This window comes from Miscanthus floridulus, chromosome 19, assembly GCF_019320115.1.
Source record: "Miscanthus floridulus cultivar M001 chromosome 19, ASM1932011v1, whole genome shotgun sequence".
Classification (NCBI taxonomy): Eukaryota; Viridiplantae; Streptophyta; class Magnoliopsida; order Poales; family Poaceae; genus Miscanthus; species Miscanthus floridulus.
The window spans coordinates 60,064,958-60,081,468 of record NC_089598.1 but is presented as its reverse complement, the minus strand read 5'-3'; the positions used below and the strand labels follow the sequence as shown (position 1 = coordinate 60,081,468).

Below are 16,511 nucleotides of genomic sequence, written 5' to 3'. Positions count from 1 at the left end.
TCTATCTCGCTCGACCCCTCAGGCGTGGACTTTGCCTTGCTAGACCCCTCAAAGGGGATTCCGCCTCACCCGATAGGGGTCTATACCGCCTCCAACCACTACGGGTCTAAGAGTACGAACCAAGGGTCAAACTTCTAACACTAGAAGGGGAGTAGGCGCGTCCTGATGAGACCCGCGGCCACGATGGGCCATACCTGAGGACTCACATCACCAACAGTGTCAGGCATGCCGACGCTATGCTACCTAATCCCCGTATGACTTCCGACGAGGGTATCTGCTAACCATGCTGCCCGCCAAAACAAAATGGAGCACCATGACCGACTGACGACGCCCACATATAGCACCAGTGATGAACAGGGTCGCGACGTGGAGCCATCCCCATCATCATCTACAGGACCGGTGGGATCCACGTAAAGGAGATGAAGGGCGCCGCGACCCCGAAGGCCTTCTTCCTCCTTGTTTCTCTCTCGTGTAACCTGCGCCTTACCCTTCAACTATAAAAGGGGAAGCAGGATGCCCACGAAGGGCATGGCTTAAGGCTGAATGGCTCAAGGGACTGAGTTCTACTAGACTCAACTCCATTTGATCCTTTCATCGGAGACTTGGGACCCTCTCTCGCTTTTTTATAACCCCTACTACAAGCAAGTGCTAGTAACACGAGCAACCTCAAACTGGACGTAGGGACATTTTGCCCGAACCAGTATAAACCCTTGTGTTCTCTGAGCACACCATCCGGGCTAGACGCACAAACACAAATTTACTAGTCGACGATTCAAAACACCGACACCCACTTGCCTATGTTTCAAAAAAATTATTTTAGGAGTAATTTATGTATAAATATGTGTTAGGAGATTTATCAAAGAAGTTACTACCATGTAATACTAAAGTTGTTACTAAAAAATATACTAAAGTTGTTATCATAGGAATATAATAAAATTGTTATAATAGTATTTACATAAAGATACTAACCCCTAATGAAAATAGCGGCTCAAAACAAGATAAGCTACAACATGGAGAGGCAAATTATTAAAACAAGCATTGCATAAACTGTTAACTAAAAGAGCAATTTTTTATATAAAACATTACAATAAACTAGAACCGAAAGTGACAACAAATAATGAAAAATAAAATTGACAAATAAGTTGCTACATGCTTAATACATAAGTTGCTACACGTTTGCTAATATATATAATTTGTTGAAAGATTAATATATAGGTTGCTACACACTGAATACATAAATAGCTATTACATATATAACATAAGTTGCCAGTACATACAAACTATTTTGAAACACATACATCATGGTCTAATTTCATAGATCTCATCATAAGTGGCTCAATAGTACAAATAAGTAAAAAAATAAAAAATATTGAAAATTGAAAAATAAGTTGCTACACGCTTAATACATAAGTTGCTACACGCTTGCTAGTATATATATTTATTGGAAGATTAATATATAGGTTGCTACACGCTTAATACATAAATAGCTATTACATATGTAACATAAGTTGCCAGTACATACAAACTATTTTGAAACACATGCATCATAATCTTATTTCATAGATCTCATCATAAGTGGCTCAATAGTACAAATAAGTAAAAATGAAAAATATTGAAAAATGAAAAATAAGTTGCTGCATGCTTAATACGTAAGTTGCTATACGTTTGCTAGTATATATAATTTGTTGGAAGGTTAATACGTAGGTTGCTACACGCTTAATACATAAACAGCTATTACATATATAACATAAGTTGCCATTACATACAAACTATTTTAAAACACATGCATCATAGTCTTATTTCATAGATCTCATCACAAGTGGCTCAATAGTAAAAATAGAAACTAAAAACTAAAGTAGACACAATAAAAAACAAATAACTAAAACATAAGACTGAAACTCAAATTGACAATTAGAAAATAATATTGAAATTGAAAATTAAAAAGTGAAAATTAAAGTAAACACAATGAAAAAACAAAAAATTGAAACATATTACACAAACTGAAATTACCGGAAACTAAAATTGACAACCAGAAAATAAAACTAAAATTGACAAATTGAAACTAAAAACTGAAGTGGACACATAAAAAACAAAAAACTAAAACATAAGACTGAAACAGAAATTGACAATTAGAAATAAAACTTAAATTGATAAATAGAAAAAAAATAAAGAAAACACAATAAAAAAAATAAAATGAAAACATATTACAAAAACTGAAATTACTAGAAAATGAAACTAAAATTGACAACTAGGAAATTGAACGGTTAATGACAAATACAAACTCAAAACTAAAGTAGACATAATAAAAAACAAAAAACTAAAACATATGATTAAAACAGAAATCGACAACTAGAAAATTTAACTGAAATTGACAAATAGAAAAATGACAACTAAAGAAAAAACATTCCATAAAATACGTAAATACTTATCATAATACTCGGATCAGCAAGAAAACACAAAAAATTGCCAACCCGGGGCCTCAACAATACTAATCCATTCCGCAATTCGTTTAAAATTATGTGCTTCTGTCAAGGGTAATTTTGAGTATGCGGTAAGTTATTTTTTAGCAAGTGGCCATTTATTTTGATTACCATAATCTATAAAATACGTAAGTAGCTACTATATATACAACACAAGTAATATAAAAGAATATATTTTAAAATATAGGCATCATGGGTCTAGTTTTATAGATCTCAACATAAGAAATACAATGGTGTATATAAAACTAACAACGAACTAAGTATAAGAAAGATATTGTATTTTTAAAAGAAATAAAGCAAAACAAAAATGTATAGAGCAGCCTACCTCCATCTCTCATGAGGAGTTGCAGCGAAAACACTATGGAACCATTTGGCCGGGCTCCTGCCGGCTCCGGCTCCGGCACTGTAGCAGGGTGTCGGCCGTTGGGCGGCCGACAGGAGGCTGCCGGAGCCGGAGCCAGCGGAGCTCGAATTTCTGGCTCCGGCTGCTGCGACCGTGTCTGTGAGTGGGGAGGAGAGGAGAGAGAAAAAGGGCTTCGATGAACAGTGAAATACGTATAGATGAACAGTGATTTTAGCGCAGGAGCCAGAGCTGCCCGCAGCCAGCCAAACGGGTCCTATCTCATGGTCTACACTCACATGCACTGGGCGGCGGCCCGGTCGCATGGCTTGAATCATGCAAACACTGTCAAACGGTATATGCACACATGCACTAGGCAAGCTAGGCCGCATGGGGGTTAGGGAAATTTTTTTTTAATTTTAATACTTTTTAGAAACTAATTTTAAATCTAACACGGTCAGTTTTTTTTTAAAAACTAACACTTTTGGTCGTGCCTATTGCCCTAGCGCGGCCAAATGCCTATGCCGCGCCATGCATGGTGGCACGGCAGACGGCTGACGTGGCGACGACCGGAATCACTGACCGCTGATGGGGCAGGGCCTGTCGCGCCACCAATCTTGGCGCGGCACTGCCGCGCCTTGATCCATGGCGCGGCAGAGCCGAATAAAACCCCCACGCGGCCCGTGTGCGCCAGTGGCCGTGCAGCCGCCGTTGTCCGAGCAGCGTAGCAAGGCCGCCTGGCTGCCGCGCCCGCGTCCGTCCGCGCCAGCCCAACGCCGAGCACGCCGGCCGCCGCGGTCACGTCCGCCCACGGTAGCCAGCCCACCCGCGCCAGCCCGCCACCGAGCACGCCGGCTGCCCGGTGCGGCCGCTGAGCCCGCACGCCGGCGCGCCACCCCCTCCGGCCACGCATGACGGCTGCCTACCAAGGACTGCGCCCGCGCCTCCCGGCCTGGTCTAGCGCGCTGCAGTGAGGTACTCCCCTAATAAAGTTAGTAAAATTATTAAAGTATAGTTAGTAAAGTTAGTTAGTTTAGTTAGTATAGGTAATATAGTAAGTTAGTATAGGTAGTAAAGTTAGGTAGTTTAGTTAGTACAGTTATTGAGTCTAGTTATACATTGAATTTAGTCTAATTAGTTGTTGTAGTTAGCCATGTATAGATGTTAATATTAGATTAGTTAGTATAGTTATAATTAGAATATGTATTAATATTACTATGGACATTACGTACGACGATTTCGACGACTTGATGAAGTTTCTTGAAATGCTTTTGCAGATGGATTGTTGTGTTAGAGTTTTGTATGGAGGAAGTGTTAGGAGAGAAGATGGTATGTTTGAGGATATGGAAGAAGAATTGGAATGGTTTGATGAACCTCCTAGGTTTAACGACATATGTCTGTTTGAATGCAAAGTTTGGTGGTGATTTCACACTAAAGGGGAGGTTTGATACTGGGAAGACTAGGGCACACTATGTCCTCATGCCCTTGCATGACCCTGCTCACTAGTCCCGCTACACTAGGGTTCTCCAAGGTTCCAATGTGCCCATGGCTGAGGTGGTGGTGGAGAATGGGTACAGGATGCTGGGTGTTCAGGACGGCCCATCCATTGACGGTGTTGGAGGCAATGAGCAAGAATTGGGGGTCGAAGGGGAAGCAACTCAGGGTAATATGGATTTGGATGGTCAGTTGATGCAGGAGCAGTTTCATTCAACTGCAGTAGGTTGTATAAGCAATGACTTCGATGTGAATGATTTCGAACGGGAAGAGGGGGAGCATGAGGAGGAGGACATGATCGGTGATGTAGTTAGCAATGATTCAGACGATTTTGATAAAGACCAAGGAGGTACAGATGCTATGCCAACACCAGTTAATGCCATGCTAGTACCGGTTCATACTATGCCATTACCAGTACCAACTGAGGTTTTTCATGGTGTCCAGGCTCAGGGTAGACTAGTTATAGATTTGGCTGCAGATGATACCCCCTATGATTTAGGGGCTAGAATTAGCGAAGCGCAGCAGTATGTTCCACCACCACCTTACACAGTGACTGAGCTTGAGCAACTAAGGTCCAAGAACATACCTTTCATGGGCGTTACGAACTATAGGGATGTCAGCATGATGGATATGGCAGTTTGTGACACCGGTCTCTAGATGTGTAGGGATTCATTATATAACCATGAGAAAGAAACCCTTAGGAAGGGGATGATATTCAACACAATGTCAGAGATGAAACTCTTCCTTCAGGACTATGATGTGTACCACCATAGGCTATACACCGTCACTCATTTGGACCATGAGTTGAGGTACCACGTGATATGCAAAAACAGTTGTATGTGGAGGTTAAATGCACGAAAGAGACAGAGTGATGGCAAGTAGAGGATAACTAAAGTTGTCGAACCCCACACTTGCCTAGACAATAGGGGGAAGGAAAATCATCAACAGCTCACTGCACGTTACCTTGCCCGTCGTATATTGGGGCTCATTGATGATAACAACGACATCTTGGTGTCTTCTTTATAACAGTCTATATCTAGATTCGTTAGGTACGATGTGACATACGGAAAGGCTTGGCGTGCTAAGCAAATTGCTCTAGTGATTCGATGGGGTACTTGGAAGGAAGCGTACAACAGGGTGCCCTGCATCTTATATGCAATGCATTACTACAACTCTGGCTTGAAATAGTTTGTGGACATCGGATGGATATTTTTTTGGGACCCATTGAGGCATGTCCTCTATCGTGTGCTCTGGTCGTTCGCACAAACGGAACATGCATTCCAGTTTTGTTGGCCAGTCGTACTTGTTGATGGCACTTTCCTAACAGGAAAGTATAGGGGCACCTTAATGATGGATGTTGTTATTGATCCTAAGGACCAGATAGTACCCATGGCTTTTGCTTTAGCAGAGGGAGAGAACAATGAATCGTGGTCATGGTTCATGCGGCTTCTACGTGTGCAAGTGCTTAGCCCAACTCACACTATATGTTTGATCTTGGACTGTCATGCAGGGCTTCTTAATGCTGCAGCTAAGCATATAGATAGGTTCCCGCCTCTAGTACATAGATGGTGCATGAGACACTTTGCCACTAATTTCTAGCGACGTCAGCGGAAGCTGGAGGTATGTGACAAGGTAAAGGTTCTATGTTGTGTACGTACAGAGCACCAGTTCAAGGAGACAAAGAGAGAACTAGACAAGATGGTAAATACAACAGGAAAGGCCTGGTTAGAGGCGTAGATGGAACAGAAGGCTCAGTGGGCGTTAGCATATGACGAGGAGGGTTTTAGGTATGGCATCATGACCACTAACTCCTCGGAGTCCTTCAACCGTGTATTCACTAGAGTTTGATCATTGCCTATGTCTAGAATTGTTGAGTTCTCATTTCATAAGTGCAACGAATATTTTGTGAAGAGGTGGGAACTTGCGCTGAGGAATATAGCTGAGCAGGGGCATTTTGGAAAGGCCAGAGCTGAACATTTGAAGGAGGCCAAGGAATTGGCCAAGCAGCACACCGCCGAGCCGTATGGACCCCGCCGCCATATCTTTAGTGTACGGGGCAAGGGTGGCACAAGCTTGGGCGGCGAACATTATGGTGGACGAAACTACCGAGTTGATCTTGAAAAGGTAGAGTGCAGTTGCAACGTCCCTCAGATCATACATGCCCCTTGCTCTCATATGATCACAACCTGTAGGGTTCGCGGGTACAACTATGAGGATCTGCCATATATGTCACCCTTGTATCTTCGTTCGAACACCGTTAGTATTTGGGAGATGAGCTTCGAGCCATACCTTGACCCGACACAGTGGCCACCTTATAATGGTTATGACTACGTGCCGCATCCGGATCTAATGAAGGTAGGGAAGGGTAGGAGGAAGAAGAAGCGACTCAAGGGGGACATGGACGCTATGAGAGGGTACGGCGAAGACATGTATAGCGAGGGAGACTTCAACGAGACCTATGGTAGGAATCTTTGCTCTGTTTGCAAATAATCTAGTCACAAGGCTAGCCACCTTATAATGGCCACCTTATAATGGTTATGACTACGTGCCGCATCCGAATCTAATGAAGGTAGGGAAGGGTAGGAGGAAGAAGAAGCGACTCAAGGGGACATGGACGCTATGAGAGGGTACGGCGAAGACATGTACAGCAAGGGAGACTTCAACGAGACCCGTGGCAGGAATCTTTGCTCTATTTGCAAATAATCTAGTCACAAGGCTAGCCAACATAGAAGACGATGGCAGCATGTGATTTCGTATTGTGTTCGTACTACATAACAAGTAGTTCAAAATTTGCAATGCTACATAATATTAATCTGAATATTATTAATTTGAATACTCTAACCCTTTTTTATCAATTTGTAATAGGATGGCCCCTCCCACGCCGCACTAGCTGTACCCCCTTCTTGAGGTGGAGTACGATGACCCCCTTCTTCCACCGGACGATGAGGTTTCCAAGAGGCGTTAGAGGGATCCTTATATTCCTAGGACTTAGTTCATTATGTCGAACTTATGTCGAACGAATATTGTTGTCAAAAACTTGCAGACTCATAAACCAGTGAAAATATTATGTGGCAACTTGTCATCCATTTATTTGCTTCATGTTCATTTCAACTTGCATACGGTCCCGGCACCACTTGTAGTTTTGTACAGCACCGACGACAACTCAATTGAAGTTGGATGTTGTCTATCCACGTCACTGCCGCGTCGTCGTCTATGGCACGGCACTAACGCGTCGTGTAGTATGGCACGGCACTGACACACCGTGGACTCTAGCGTGGCAGAACCTGGGCTATGACGCGGCTGAACCAGTGGGCTACGGCGCTGTATTCGAGATAATTTCACCCGATTATGTTTATTTTAGAAATTTTGAATGCATGATACAAATATATGTGATCACTTAAGATCGATCATGGGTAATCTGAGTACATAACACATGGGTACAATACATCAGTAGTTCAAATGGAATATAAGACAATACAATGAAATTTCTACTACATAGCTACATTGATCATTAATAAAGTATGGAATTAACAGTCGGCGCAATTAAAAACCCTCAGTCAGAAACATACCGAGTAAGCAACTCGTCGTCCGAGTATCAATCCTCAACCACAACCCTGTTGTTGTGGCTAGGCTCACCTACATTGCCCTGATCTGCCCTTTGCCTGTAGTAAGCGGCCTCCACTTCATCTGCGGCCTCTGCGGCCTAAGTGAAGAACGCGTCGTCATCCTCCTCCGCCTGCAAGCCCGCCTCTGCTAGAGCGATGAGCTCACTCAGTCTGTCAGTGTCGTCCTCAACCTCCTCCGCCTACAAGCCCGCCTCTGCTAGAGCGATGAGCTCGCTCAGTCTACCAGTGTCGTCTTCAGCCTCATCCGCCTGCAAGCCCACCTCTACTAGAGCGATAAGCTCGCTCAGTCTGTCAGTGTCATCCTCATCCTCATCCCCCTCATCAGACAACACAATCGGTGATTCAACGGTACGACCAGCTCATTTTTTGTGCTCATCTAACTTCTTTTCCTCATACCTTGCACGAGCCACCTCTGCAACATGGTCCTCGTTGCATCCAATCCCTTCATGTATAAAATGCAATCAGTTAGCAATGCGACTATATTACATTTAAAATCAGGCAACGAAAAAAAAGGCTTCGAAGTACTCACTGGCACATAATGAAACAACATGCTCGTTCAAGACCTGCATCTGTACTCTTGTCTCCTCCCTTGCATTCTTCCTTGCCCTCTCCTCCTCTAATATCATCCGTCTCTCCAATCCCCATTTGACAAGCCCAACGTCGATCGGGTTACAAATACCGCGCTGTCTAGCAAACTCACGCATCTTGTCTCTATGATGTTTAATAAAAAGGTTGACGTAGTCAGGTCCATATCCCCTCTTTCATGCAATTACTTGCTTCCCCTTCAGTTCATCCAAGAACTTAGCTTGACCATTATAACATTCCCACCTGCATTTCCTAGTGCTCTGTTCAAATGATAAATTATATCATATATGTCTTAGCAAAAGAAACAAAATATGATTTCATAGTTACCACAAAAATAACCAACCTCATCATAGTCAATCATATGGCCACAATAATGGCCTATTCCGAGCTCCGAAGGGACTAGATCGTAGTTGGATTTAACACCACATTCGCACTTGATTGACGGTGCTTTGTAAATTAATCTTTCTTTCTTCTTTTGCTTTGCTTTTGGAGGTTCTTCGGGCCATTTGTTCTTAGGACCATACAACTACTCCTTGAAATGACACTTCGCTATTGAATACACCTAAATAACGTGACATTAGTACATGACACATATAGCTCAACATTTCAACACATACACTTTGCACTTACTTCATGCTTGTTTGGACACACAAACTCCAACGTATTGTCAGGGTTTATCACGGCTCGGTCTTCGCAATGGCACAGAGGAGGTTCCTCGAGTCATCTAACTACGGCTAAGTGCTTCTCCTTAGCCATCATTAGAGGGGGGTTAGGGGGAGGTGGAACCCACCGCTCGAAGTGCTCTCGTGGATGTCGCCCTCTCCATCAATCGTCCAAAAGGATGTACCTGGGGTCAAACTTGTCTGCACCGTCGATCCACTGAAAGAAAAGGCACCTCTCATGGTCCTACACAATAAAAATTCAACAAAATATTAGTAACCTAGTAATACAAATGAAGAAGAAAAATATACGGAAACAATTACTTACATTAAAACGACTGCATGTGTAGAAGCAACGAGCCGCTGTGTCTAGATGTCTCGATTGAAACACGTCGGCCGGACGACCACAGTCACAGTTAGGGACAGGGAGTTTAGGAGGGACGGGGACATCTTTGCTAGACTCAACGGGGTATAATTCTCTAGGACGATCCCGTTTTCCCCATAACTGCTCCTGAAATATGTCTTCCATCTAATAAAACAGTTCAAATTAAACATCAATCAAAACAACGCAAACTAATGTCAAATATAATCACCATTCATAATTTTTCTCCTAAACTTAGCTCCCATTCATAATATATTATCCACCATTCAAACGAAAATAAAATGTGCGTCATTACCTTGCACGAGGACGAGGAGGGAGGGAGCGGCCGGGGAATGGAAGGGAAGGGAGGGAGAGAGGCGGCAATGGAGGGTCGGGCGGGGGGCGGGCTGCCGGCGTTCGTGGCGTGGCGGCCAGCGTGCTCGGCGGCTGGCTGGCGTGGGCGAATGCAGGCGCGGCGACTAGGCGGCCTTGCTGCTCGGGCAGCGGGACTGGCGGTGGGGGTTTTATTCGGCTCTGCCGCGCCACGGATCAGGGCGCGGCAGTGCCGTGCCAAGATCGGTGGCGCAGCAGGCCCTGCCCCGTCAGCGGTCAGCGATTCTGGTCGCCGTCACGTCAGCCCTCTGCCGCGCCACCATGCATGATGTGGCATAGGTATTTGGCCGCGCCAGGGCAATAGACGCGGCCAAAAGTGTTAGTTTAAAAAAAACCGACTATGTTAGATTTAAAATTAGTTTCCAAAAACTGTTAAAATTAAAAAAGAAATTCGCGTCAGGCAGGCCAGGCCGTGTGAGCGCTGGTCATGCACTCGCGCAGAAGCGCGACGGGTCGTCACTTAGAGTTTCCGATAATAATTTATTATAAAATAACTTATTTTATAGCTACTTTGATTTATTATAAAATAACTTATTCTATAACAGCTTTGAATTTTGATGATTACTAATTTACGAGATCACAGTCACACACAGTAACTCAGTAAGTCTTTCGAGTGATATAAAGAGTATAGACCTATACACATTTTACCCTTCAATTTTTTTTAGTTGGTTATTTCAGATAGGGCCTATTTGGGCTGCGTCTCTCCACGGCGAGAAAATGGGAATTTTGCCCTTATGGAGAGTGGGCTTCGCTAGAATACCCTTAAGTTTGTGGGCTTCGCCAGAATACCCTTACGAAAGGTGTGTTTTCACGTTATTTTATTATTTTTGTTTTTTTCAACTTTATAAATTTCTGACCCCTCTTTTTAACCAGGTGTGACTATTTTACCCTGTCTCCTTCTACCTTATCCTCTCCTCACGGTCACAGGAATTTCTCCTTTCTCTCCCGTTCTCTCTCCATCTCGACCGGTGTTCGGGCGGGAGCCCGACGCCGGCCGCCGCCGCTCGTCCGCACCAGGCCGCCGCCAACAGGCCGCCGTCGACAGGCCGCGCGTCACCAGGCGTCCTCGCCCCGATCGTCCGTGCTAGGGTGGCGACCACGCGTCCTATTTTTCCCCATTTTCGTTCTTGGTTTCAATCCTGATTCAGAGTTTATGTCAATCTCAGACAATGATTTTTGGGGAATAGGTTCGTGCTAGGTTGAATTGCATCTGTCCAAAGTTTGGGAGCGGTTCATAGAGGTTTGGGTAGGATTTAGTTGAATTTCTGTTCGTTTCGCTCAGCTTCCTGTTCGTGCGTTTCTGGTTGGGGACAGTAGCCACCGGTGTGAAGTGGAACGGCGCAGTGCAGTCGCTGCCCTTCCCTTCTGCTGCGTTTCTGATTTGCTCAGTCTTGCAGAAATTGGCTCAGGCCTTGTAGCGCTCGCTCCTTCTGTTCTTCGTTCTCAGTTCCAAGTTCGAGTGCTCGTGTGGAGCAGGGTGGGGCCCAGCCGTGCTGGTGCATTTGCAGCACGGTCCGCCCACCCAGGTCTGAGCCGGCGTCGCCCAGTCTGGCGCGGACGATCGGTGCGAGGACGCCTGGTGACACGCGGCCTGTCAGCGGCGGCCTAGCGTGGATGGGCGGCGGCGGCCGGCGTCGGGCTGCCGCCCTTACACTGGTCGAGGCGAAGAGAGAACTGGAGAGAAAGGAGAAATTGCCATGACCGTGAGAAGCAGAGCAAGAGAATAAGTTAGAAGGAGACAGGGTAACGGCCACGCCTGGTAAAAAAAATGGGTCAGAAATGAATAAATACGAAATGGCAAAATTATGTGAGATACGCGTAGGGAAGCCCACTATCCGTAAGAGCAAAATTACCATTTTCTCCTCCACGGCGGCGTGCGAAGCCGCGTCGCCGAAGGGCGAAGAGAGCGAGGCTGGAGGTGGAAGCAAGCACAGCCTGGCCCGGAGCCGTCCGTCGTGGGACGTGGCGCCTACTCCACCCAACACCACCCATGTCCTACGCCTCGTGCCTCGCCCCTCCCGCTCCAAGGTTCCGGGTTCGGCTCCCACCTCTCTCCGCCGCGAGGCCGTCACTCGGCTTCGGGCCTCGGTGTGCGGCTCCAGCGAAGGTACGTCTCTCTGTCCACTCGATTCTACCTGCTTGCGCATATGGGTGGGTGGGTGGGGGGCGGGGCGGGGCAGCTAAACCTTCGTTCAGCAGTACATAATTTGCCCTCTTCTGTTGCTTGGATTTGTTGAATTTTGCATTTCCCTGCTTAAATCTGGGCTTCAGACTTGCATTTTTGTTGCGCGTGCTGACTGATTACAGGTTGGAGTTCTGAATTGGTTAAAGAAACTCGTATACTGTGGTGATCAGTGTATCCAGTTCGTTCTAGGAACTGCAATGTTGCTCATCACCTGACTATGTTCTATGCTTAGTCAATCTGTTACTCCTGGGCTTTTTTTTGGTCTTGGAATAATCCGGAGCTTATTTTCTCGTTCCTTTGAGCTTTTAGGTATGGACATTGTGGCACGTCACATGCTTCAGAAATGATCAGGATGGACCAACAACATCTGACGAAGGTGATGGCTTCAAGTATGCTGCCCAATCACAGAGCTCAGGTGGTGCAGAGGTGGAAGAGGAAGAGGTGAGTAGCTCAAATGAGGAGCAGGAGCAGAATTTCAATGACTTGTTTGTAATTTGTACTCTAGTAAATTTGGGCATGGAATGTACAACTTGGATGGGATGCTTGAGAGAAAAAGTATGGCCTCATTCTTTAGGATACAACAAAGCTAAAACTACTGCATAACTGGATTGTCGACTTATATTGCCTTGATTGTCTGATAATTTCATGTAAGAAACTGAAATGAAAACTATTGGTCATAATTATAAAACTGCTATAGAATTTGTTACAACTGTTCATATGGCAATTTGCATGCTGTGTTCAATTGTAACTATTAATCAGTACATATACAAATTTGTATGTGTTTATATATTAGCACCGATAGCAGCATTTGGTCACCCAACACAACAATTGTTTCTATTCGTAGGTGTTTAACTGACCAAACATCATACTTGTAATGATATGAGAATTGGGAGTGTTATTGGGTTATGATGGAACTTAATTGAAAATTATACTAAACTGCACTGATAGCTTTCGAAAAAAAAAACTGATAGAAATAAATAACTGAATTGACAGATAAATAACTTCAGTTATCTAACTTAGAGCATCTAACTTAGAGCATCTCCAAGAGTCTTTTTAAAGCTCACTCTCTAAATCATCATTTGGAAAGTCATTTGCATAAAAGTCGTTTTTTATATTCTTTCACTCTCCAACAGCTTTTCTATATCTTGTGTGCACTCTAAAGAGCCCTTCTCGCTTTCTATGTTTGACTAGCGAGAAATTCGGAATAGATGAGGGCTATATTTGGCTAGCCAATTAAAGAAGCTATTGGATGTTATTTTTTTCACCAAAATCTCTATTCCTAACAATTATGAATGATGTAGAGAGTCTTGGAGTTGCTCTTATGATGGATATCCACTATCCAGGTCTTATAACACTTCCAAACAGAACAAAATATGGCCCTAATATAAGCTTACTAGCATCTCTGACTCTCTGTAGTGCCATTTGTATGCACAATGTCCTGGATGTTTCATTATAAGGCATATAAAGTATGAAGAGTTAGAAAATGTTCTGCCATGCATGTGATTCAGTCCCGGGAAGTTGCTTTAATTGAAACAAAAAGTTCAATTTTTTAGAGGTAACAGGAAAATAGTTTCAAAAGGTAGCTTTTATACTATGATTTGTCTACCTGTTATTATCAACCATTTAAATACATGTAACAGATCAATTTTCGCTTAGCTGTGTTTGGTTATGTTTATATGAGGTTTTAATGAACATCTAGGATGACCATTTTAATGTTTAGGACAGAAGTAAGCACTGTGGATATAAATTTGCAAGACAACTTTGTGCATTATGCTACACTTTACTGCCAAGCTCTTTGGTTTGGCATCTTGCATGTGTTTTACCAGTAAATCTAAATTGTACTAAAAGGCCAAACACTAGATACCATTAAAAGTTTTACTGCTCTACTATGTATTTTGCTTCTTGGAGGAATATAAGTGTCTGGGTATTTTCATTGTCTGGTCAATGAGAATTCTCTATTTGTGTTTCAGATAAAAGAAAATTTACTGGGCAGAATAGTAAGATTTCAGACAGAACGCTGGACAGTACCTTGGACTGGACAAACCATTGCTCAGGTTAGTTCTTCCATCCATCTTCTGAGGTGACGCTAATGCTCAGTTGCAGCTTCATTTTCTAAGGCTGAATGACATGTTTTATACGTTACTTTTCCATCGATTGTTGGCAGACTGCTGAAATTTGAAAGATGCAATGTACTGTCAATGTGGGTCCATAGTTTCTATTGTAGTCTTAAACCTATATAGCTATGCATTTTGTAGACTTTAGCAGTAATTATAGCATGTTTCTATTTGTATTTTATATTTTACACAGCACACTTGAGGATTTTGCCAACCTGAACTTTGTGGGGACTAAAAGGCTTTGCTGTTTGTCATACAGTTCAAATGAGAATTTTATACATTTATCTCTGTTTTAGTTATGGTATATCTTCTCCCTCATATATATGCTAGCAAGATTTATACACAAAAGAAATGAATGATGGATGGCATCATTGAGGCCTAGTTTCACATATGGGGAATGCTTGGTTGTTGATCGTCCGACTTAAGTAGGTAGTTAAATCAGAGGTGTTCATCAAATCTAATGATCGCTTAGGATCTAAGCACTTCACTTGAAATGTGCTATAAGAAGAAATGACACATTTGTAATTTATGAATGCAGGTCATGATTTTATGGATTGCCACATTTTGGTTTGTGGGTTCCTGGATAGTGCCATTCTTGGCTCATGCTGCTGGGTTTAGCAAGGAAACATTGACGCACAGAGGCCAGGCACTATATAGTCTCTTGACAGACATAACAGAAGGCCTTGCTGGGATTGCAATCCTTCACCAATGCCTTGGTAGATTCCGGCCCCTTCCTCCAGGCTGGTTTGAGTTCAATTTGAAGGGCAAATGGCATTTGGATGTAGCATTTGGGTGCCTGTTATTCCCATTAGTCAATCTGCTCTCTCACATAAACATCAGCCTAGTTCCAATGTCACCAGGTCCAGTTGTCGGGGTTTCCAGTGTAGAACAGTCCATTGTGGCACGTGATCCAGTGGCAATGGCTCTGTATGCAGTGGTAGTCACCGTATGTGCACCTATATGGGAAGAAATTGTGTTCCGAGGATTCCTTCTCCCATCTCTTACACGGTACATGCCACTTCCATGGTCGATTCTAGCAAGTGCTGCTGCTTTCGCACTCGCTCACTTCAATGCCCAGAGGGTGATGCCTTTAGTGTTTCTTGGAGTGGTGATGGGAGGGGTCTTTGCAAGATCGCGCAACCTACTGGCATCGATGGTGCTGCATAGCTTGTGGAATGGCTTTGTGTTCTTGGATTTGATGAAATGAGCTGAGCTGGTATTACTGTTTCAGTTCAAACTTGGGCATATCTGCTGGAGCCTCGTCTGAAAATGTTTTGGTGTAACATGGACAGGATTGATTCTATTCTTTTCTGGATAAAAATAAGTCATTTAATGCAGCGGCGAAATAGAAGAAATCATGTAGTCTGAAGCGAAGAGGGAACAGTTAGTGCAGGAAAATAGACAACAGAAGAAATGTTTTTTGAGGATTTTATGTAGATGATTAATCACTGCAGCCTTAGGACCTGTACCCAGCTTCCAGAAGCATCTGCCACATTTTTGTAAATTACATACGCAGGAGAATAATTGTCGGTGTATAGAATTCCCCGTCCATATTGTTAAGGAAATATATGATTTCCTGTCATCCAATGCCATGCCTTGAACGCCTGAATGGCTGTATGCTTTGGATGTATGTACTTGCATCGTTCTTTTCTGTACAGCGGGGATCAATAAACTGCACGTTCTAAACTGTGCACAAGTTATCCAACAGAATTGAAATGGGCACTGCCAATCTTGTGTCTGGTGATAGCATGGTTTTGTGCTGCCCTGAGTTCCTCTGTGCGGCTACCTCCTTGTTAGATGGACGCCTGAAGCGCCATGAGGCACTTGGAGAAATGATCTGGTTGCAAATCTCCCTTTAATTAATTATTTGTCATTCTCTCTTCTCTTTAATTATTTATTACACCTACCACTAGAATTATTGTTTTTGACACATGGAACATGCCTTCCTCCGAATGATGCCGAGATTTTATAGGTTGTCTGTTGGGCAGAAAAAAACAGTTATGAGAAGCGAAATCAAGACAAGGGTGATTGGGTAGCAAGTTTGGTTCAGGGAGAAATCATCCACCTAGATGGAACGGAGATGCACTGAGAAAGCGTTTGGTTCAGGGAAATGTAGCGCAATCTGATTACTGAGGGAATCGTAATGCAACACATGTGTTTGGTTCGTCCCGGTTCGTCAAGAGCTACCGTGGTTCTGTTCGCTTTGCTGAAAAGCTATGGCTGAAAGTACTGTTCACTGATTTTGTTGTGAGAGAAAAACACTGTCCGTTCACT

At 43.6% G+C, this 16,511-nt stretch overlaps 1 protein-coding gene across 1 annotated transcript; it reads left to right on the top strand.

The window, feature by feature from the left end:
- Positions 1–11,767: 11,767 nt before the first annotated feature.
- LOC136527837 (uncharacterized) lies at positions 11,768–15,944 on the top strand. The gene is made up of 4 exons (XM_066520682.1): positions 11,768–12,045; positions 12,433–12,564; positions 14,094–14,177; positions 14,776–15,944. The coding sequence occupies exons 1-4, from the start codon at positions 11,929–11,931 to the stop codon at positions 15,442–15,444; spliced, it is 1,002 nt and encodes a 333-aa protein (XP_066376779.1). The 5' UTR covers positions 11,768–11,928; the 3' UTR covers positions 15,445–15,944.
- Positions 15,945–16,511: the final 567 nt, after the last annotated feature.

Bases quoted from the DNA above. Each gene is read 5' to 3' on its own strand.
- LOC136527837 (XM_066520682.1), top strand. From the start codon at position 11,929: ATGTCCTACGCCTCGTGCCTCGCCCCTCCCGCTCCAAGGTTCCGGGTT. The intron at 12,046-12,432 runs GTACGTCTCTCT...TTGAGCTTTTAG, and splicing joins GGTGTGCGGCTCCAGCGAAG to GTATGGACATTGTGGCACGT. The intron at 12,565-14,093 runs GTGAGTAGCTCA...TTTGTGTTTCAG, and splicing joins CAGAGGTGGAAGAGGAAGAG to ATAAAAGAAAATTTACTGGG.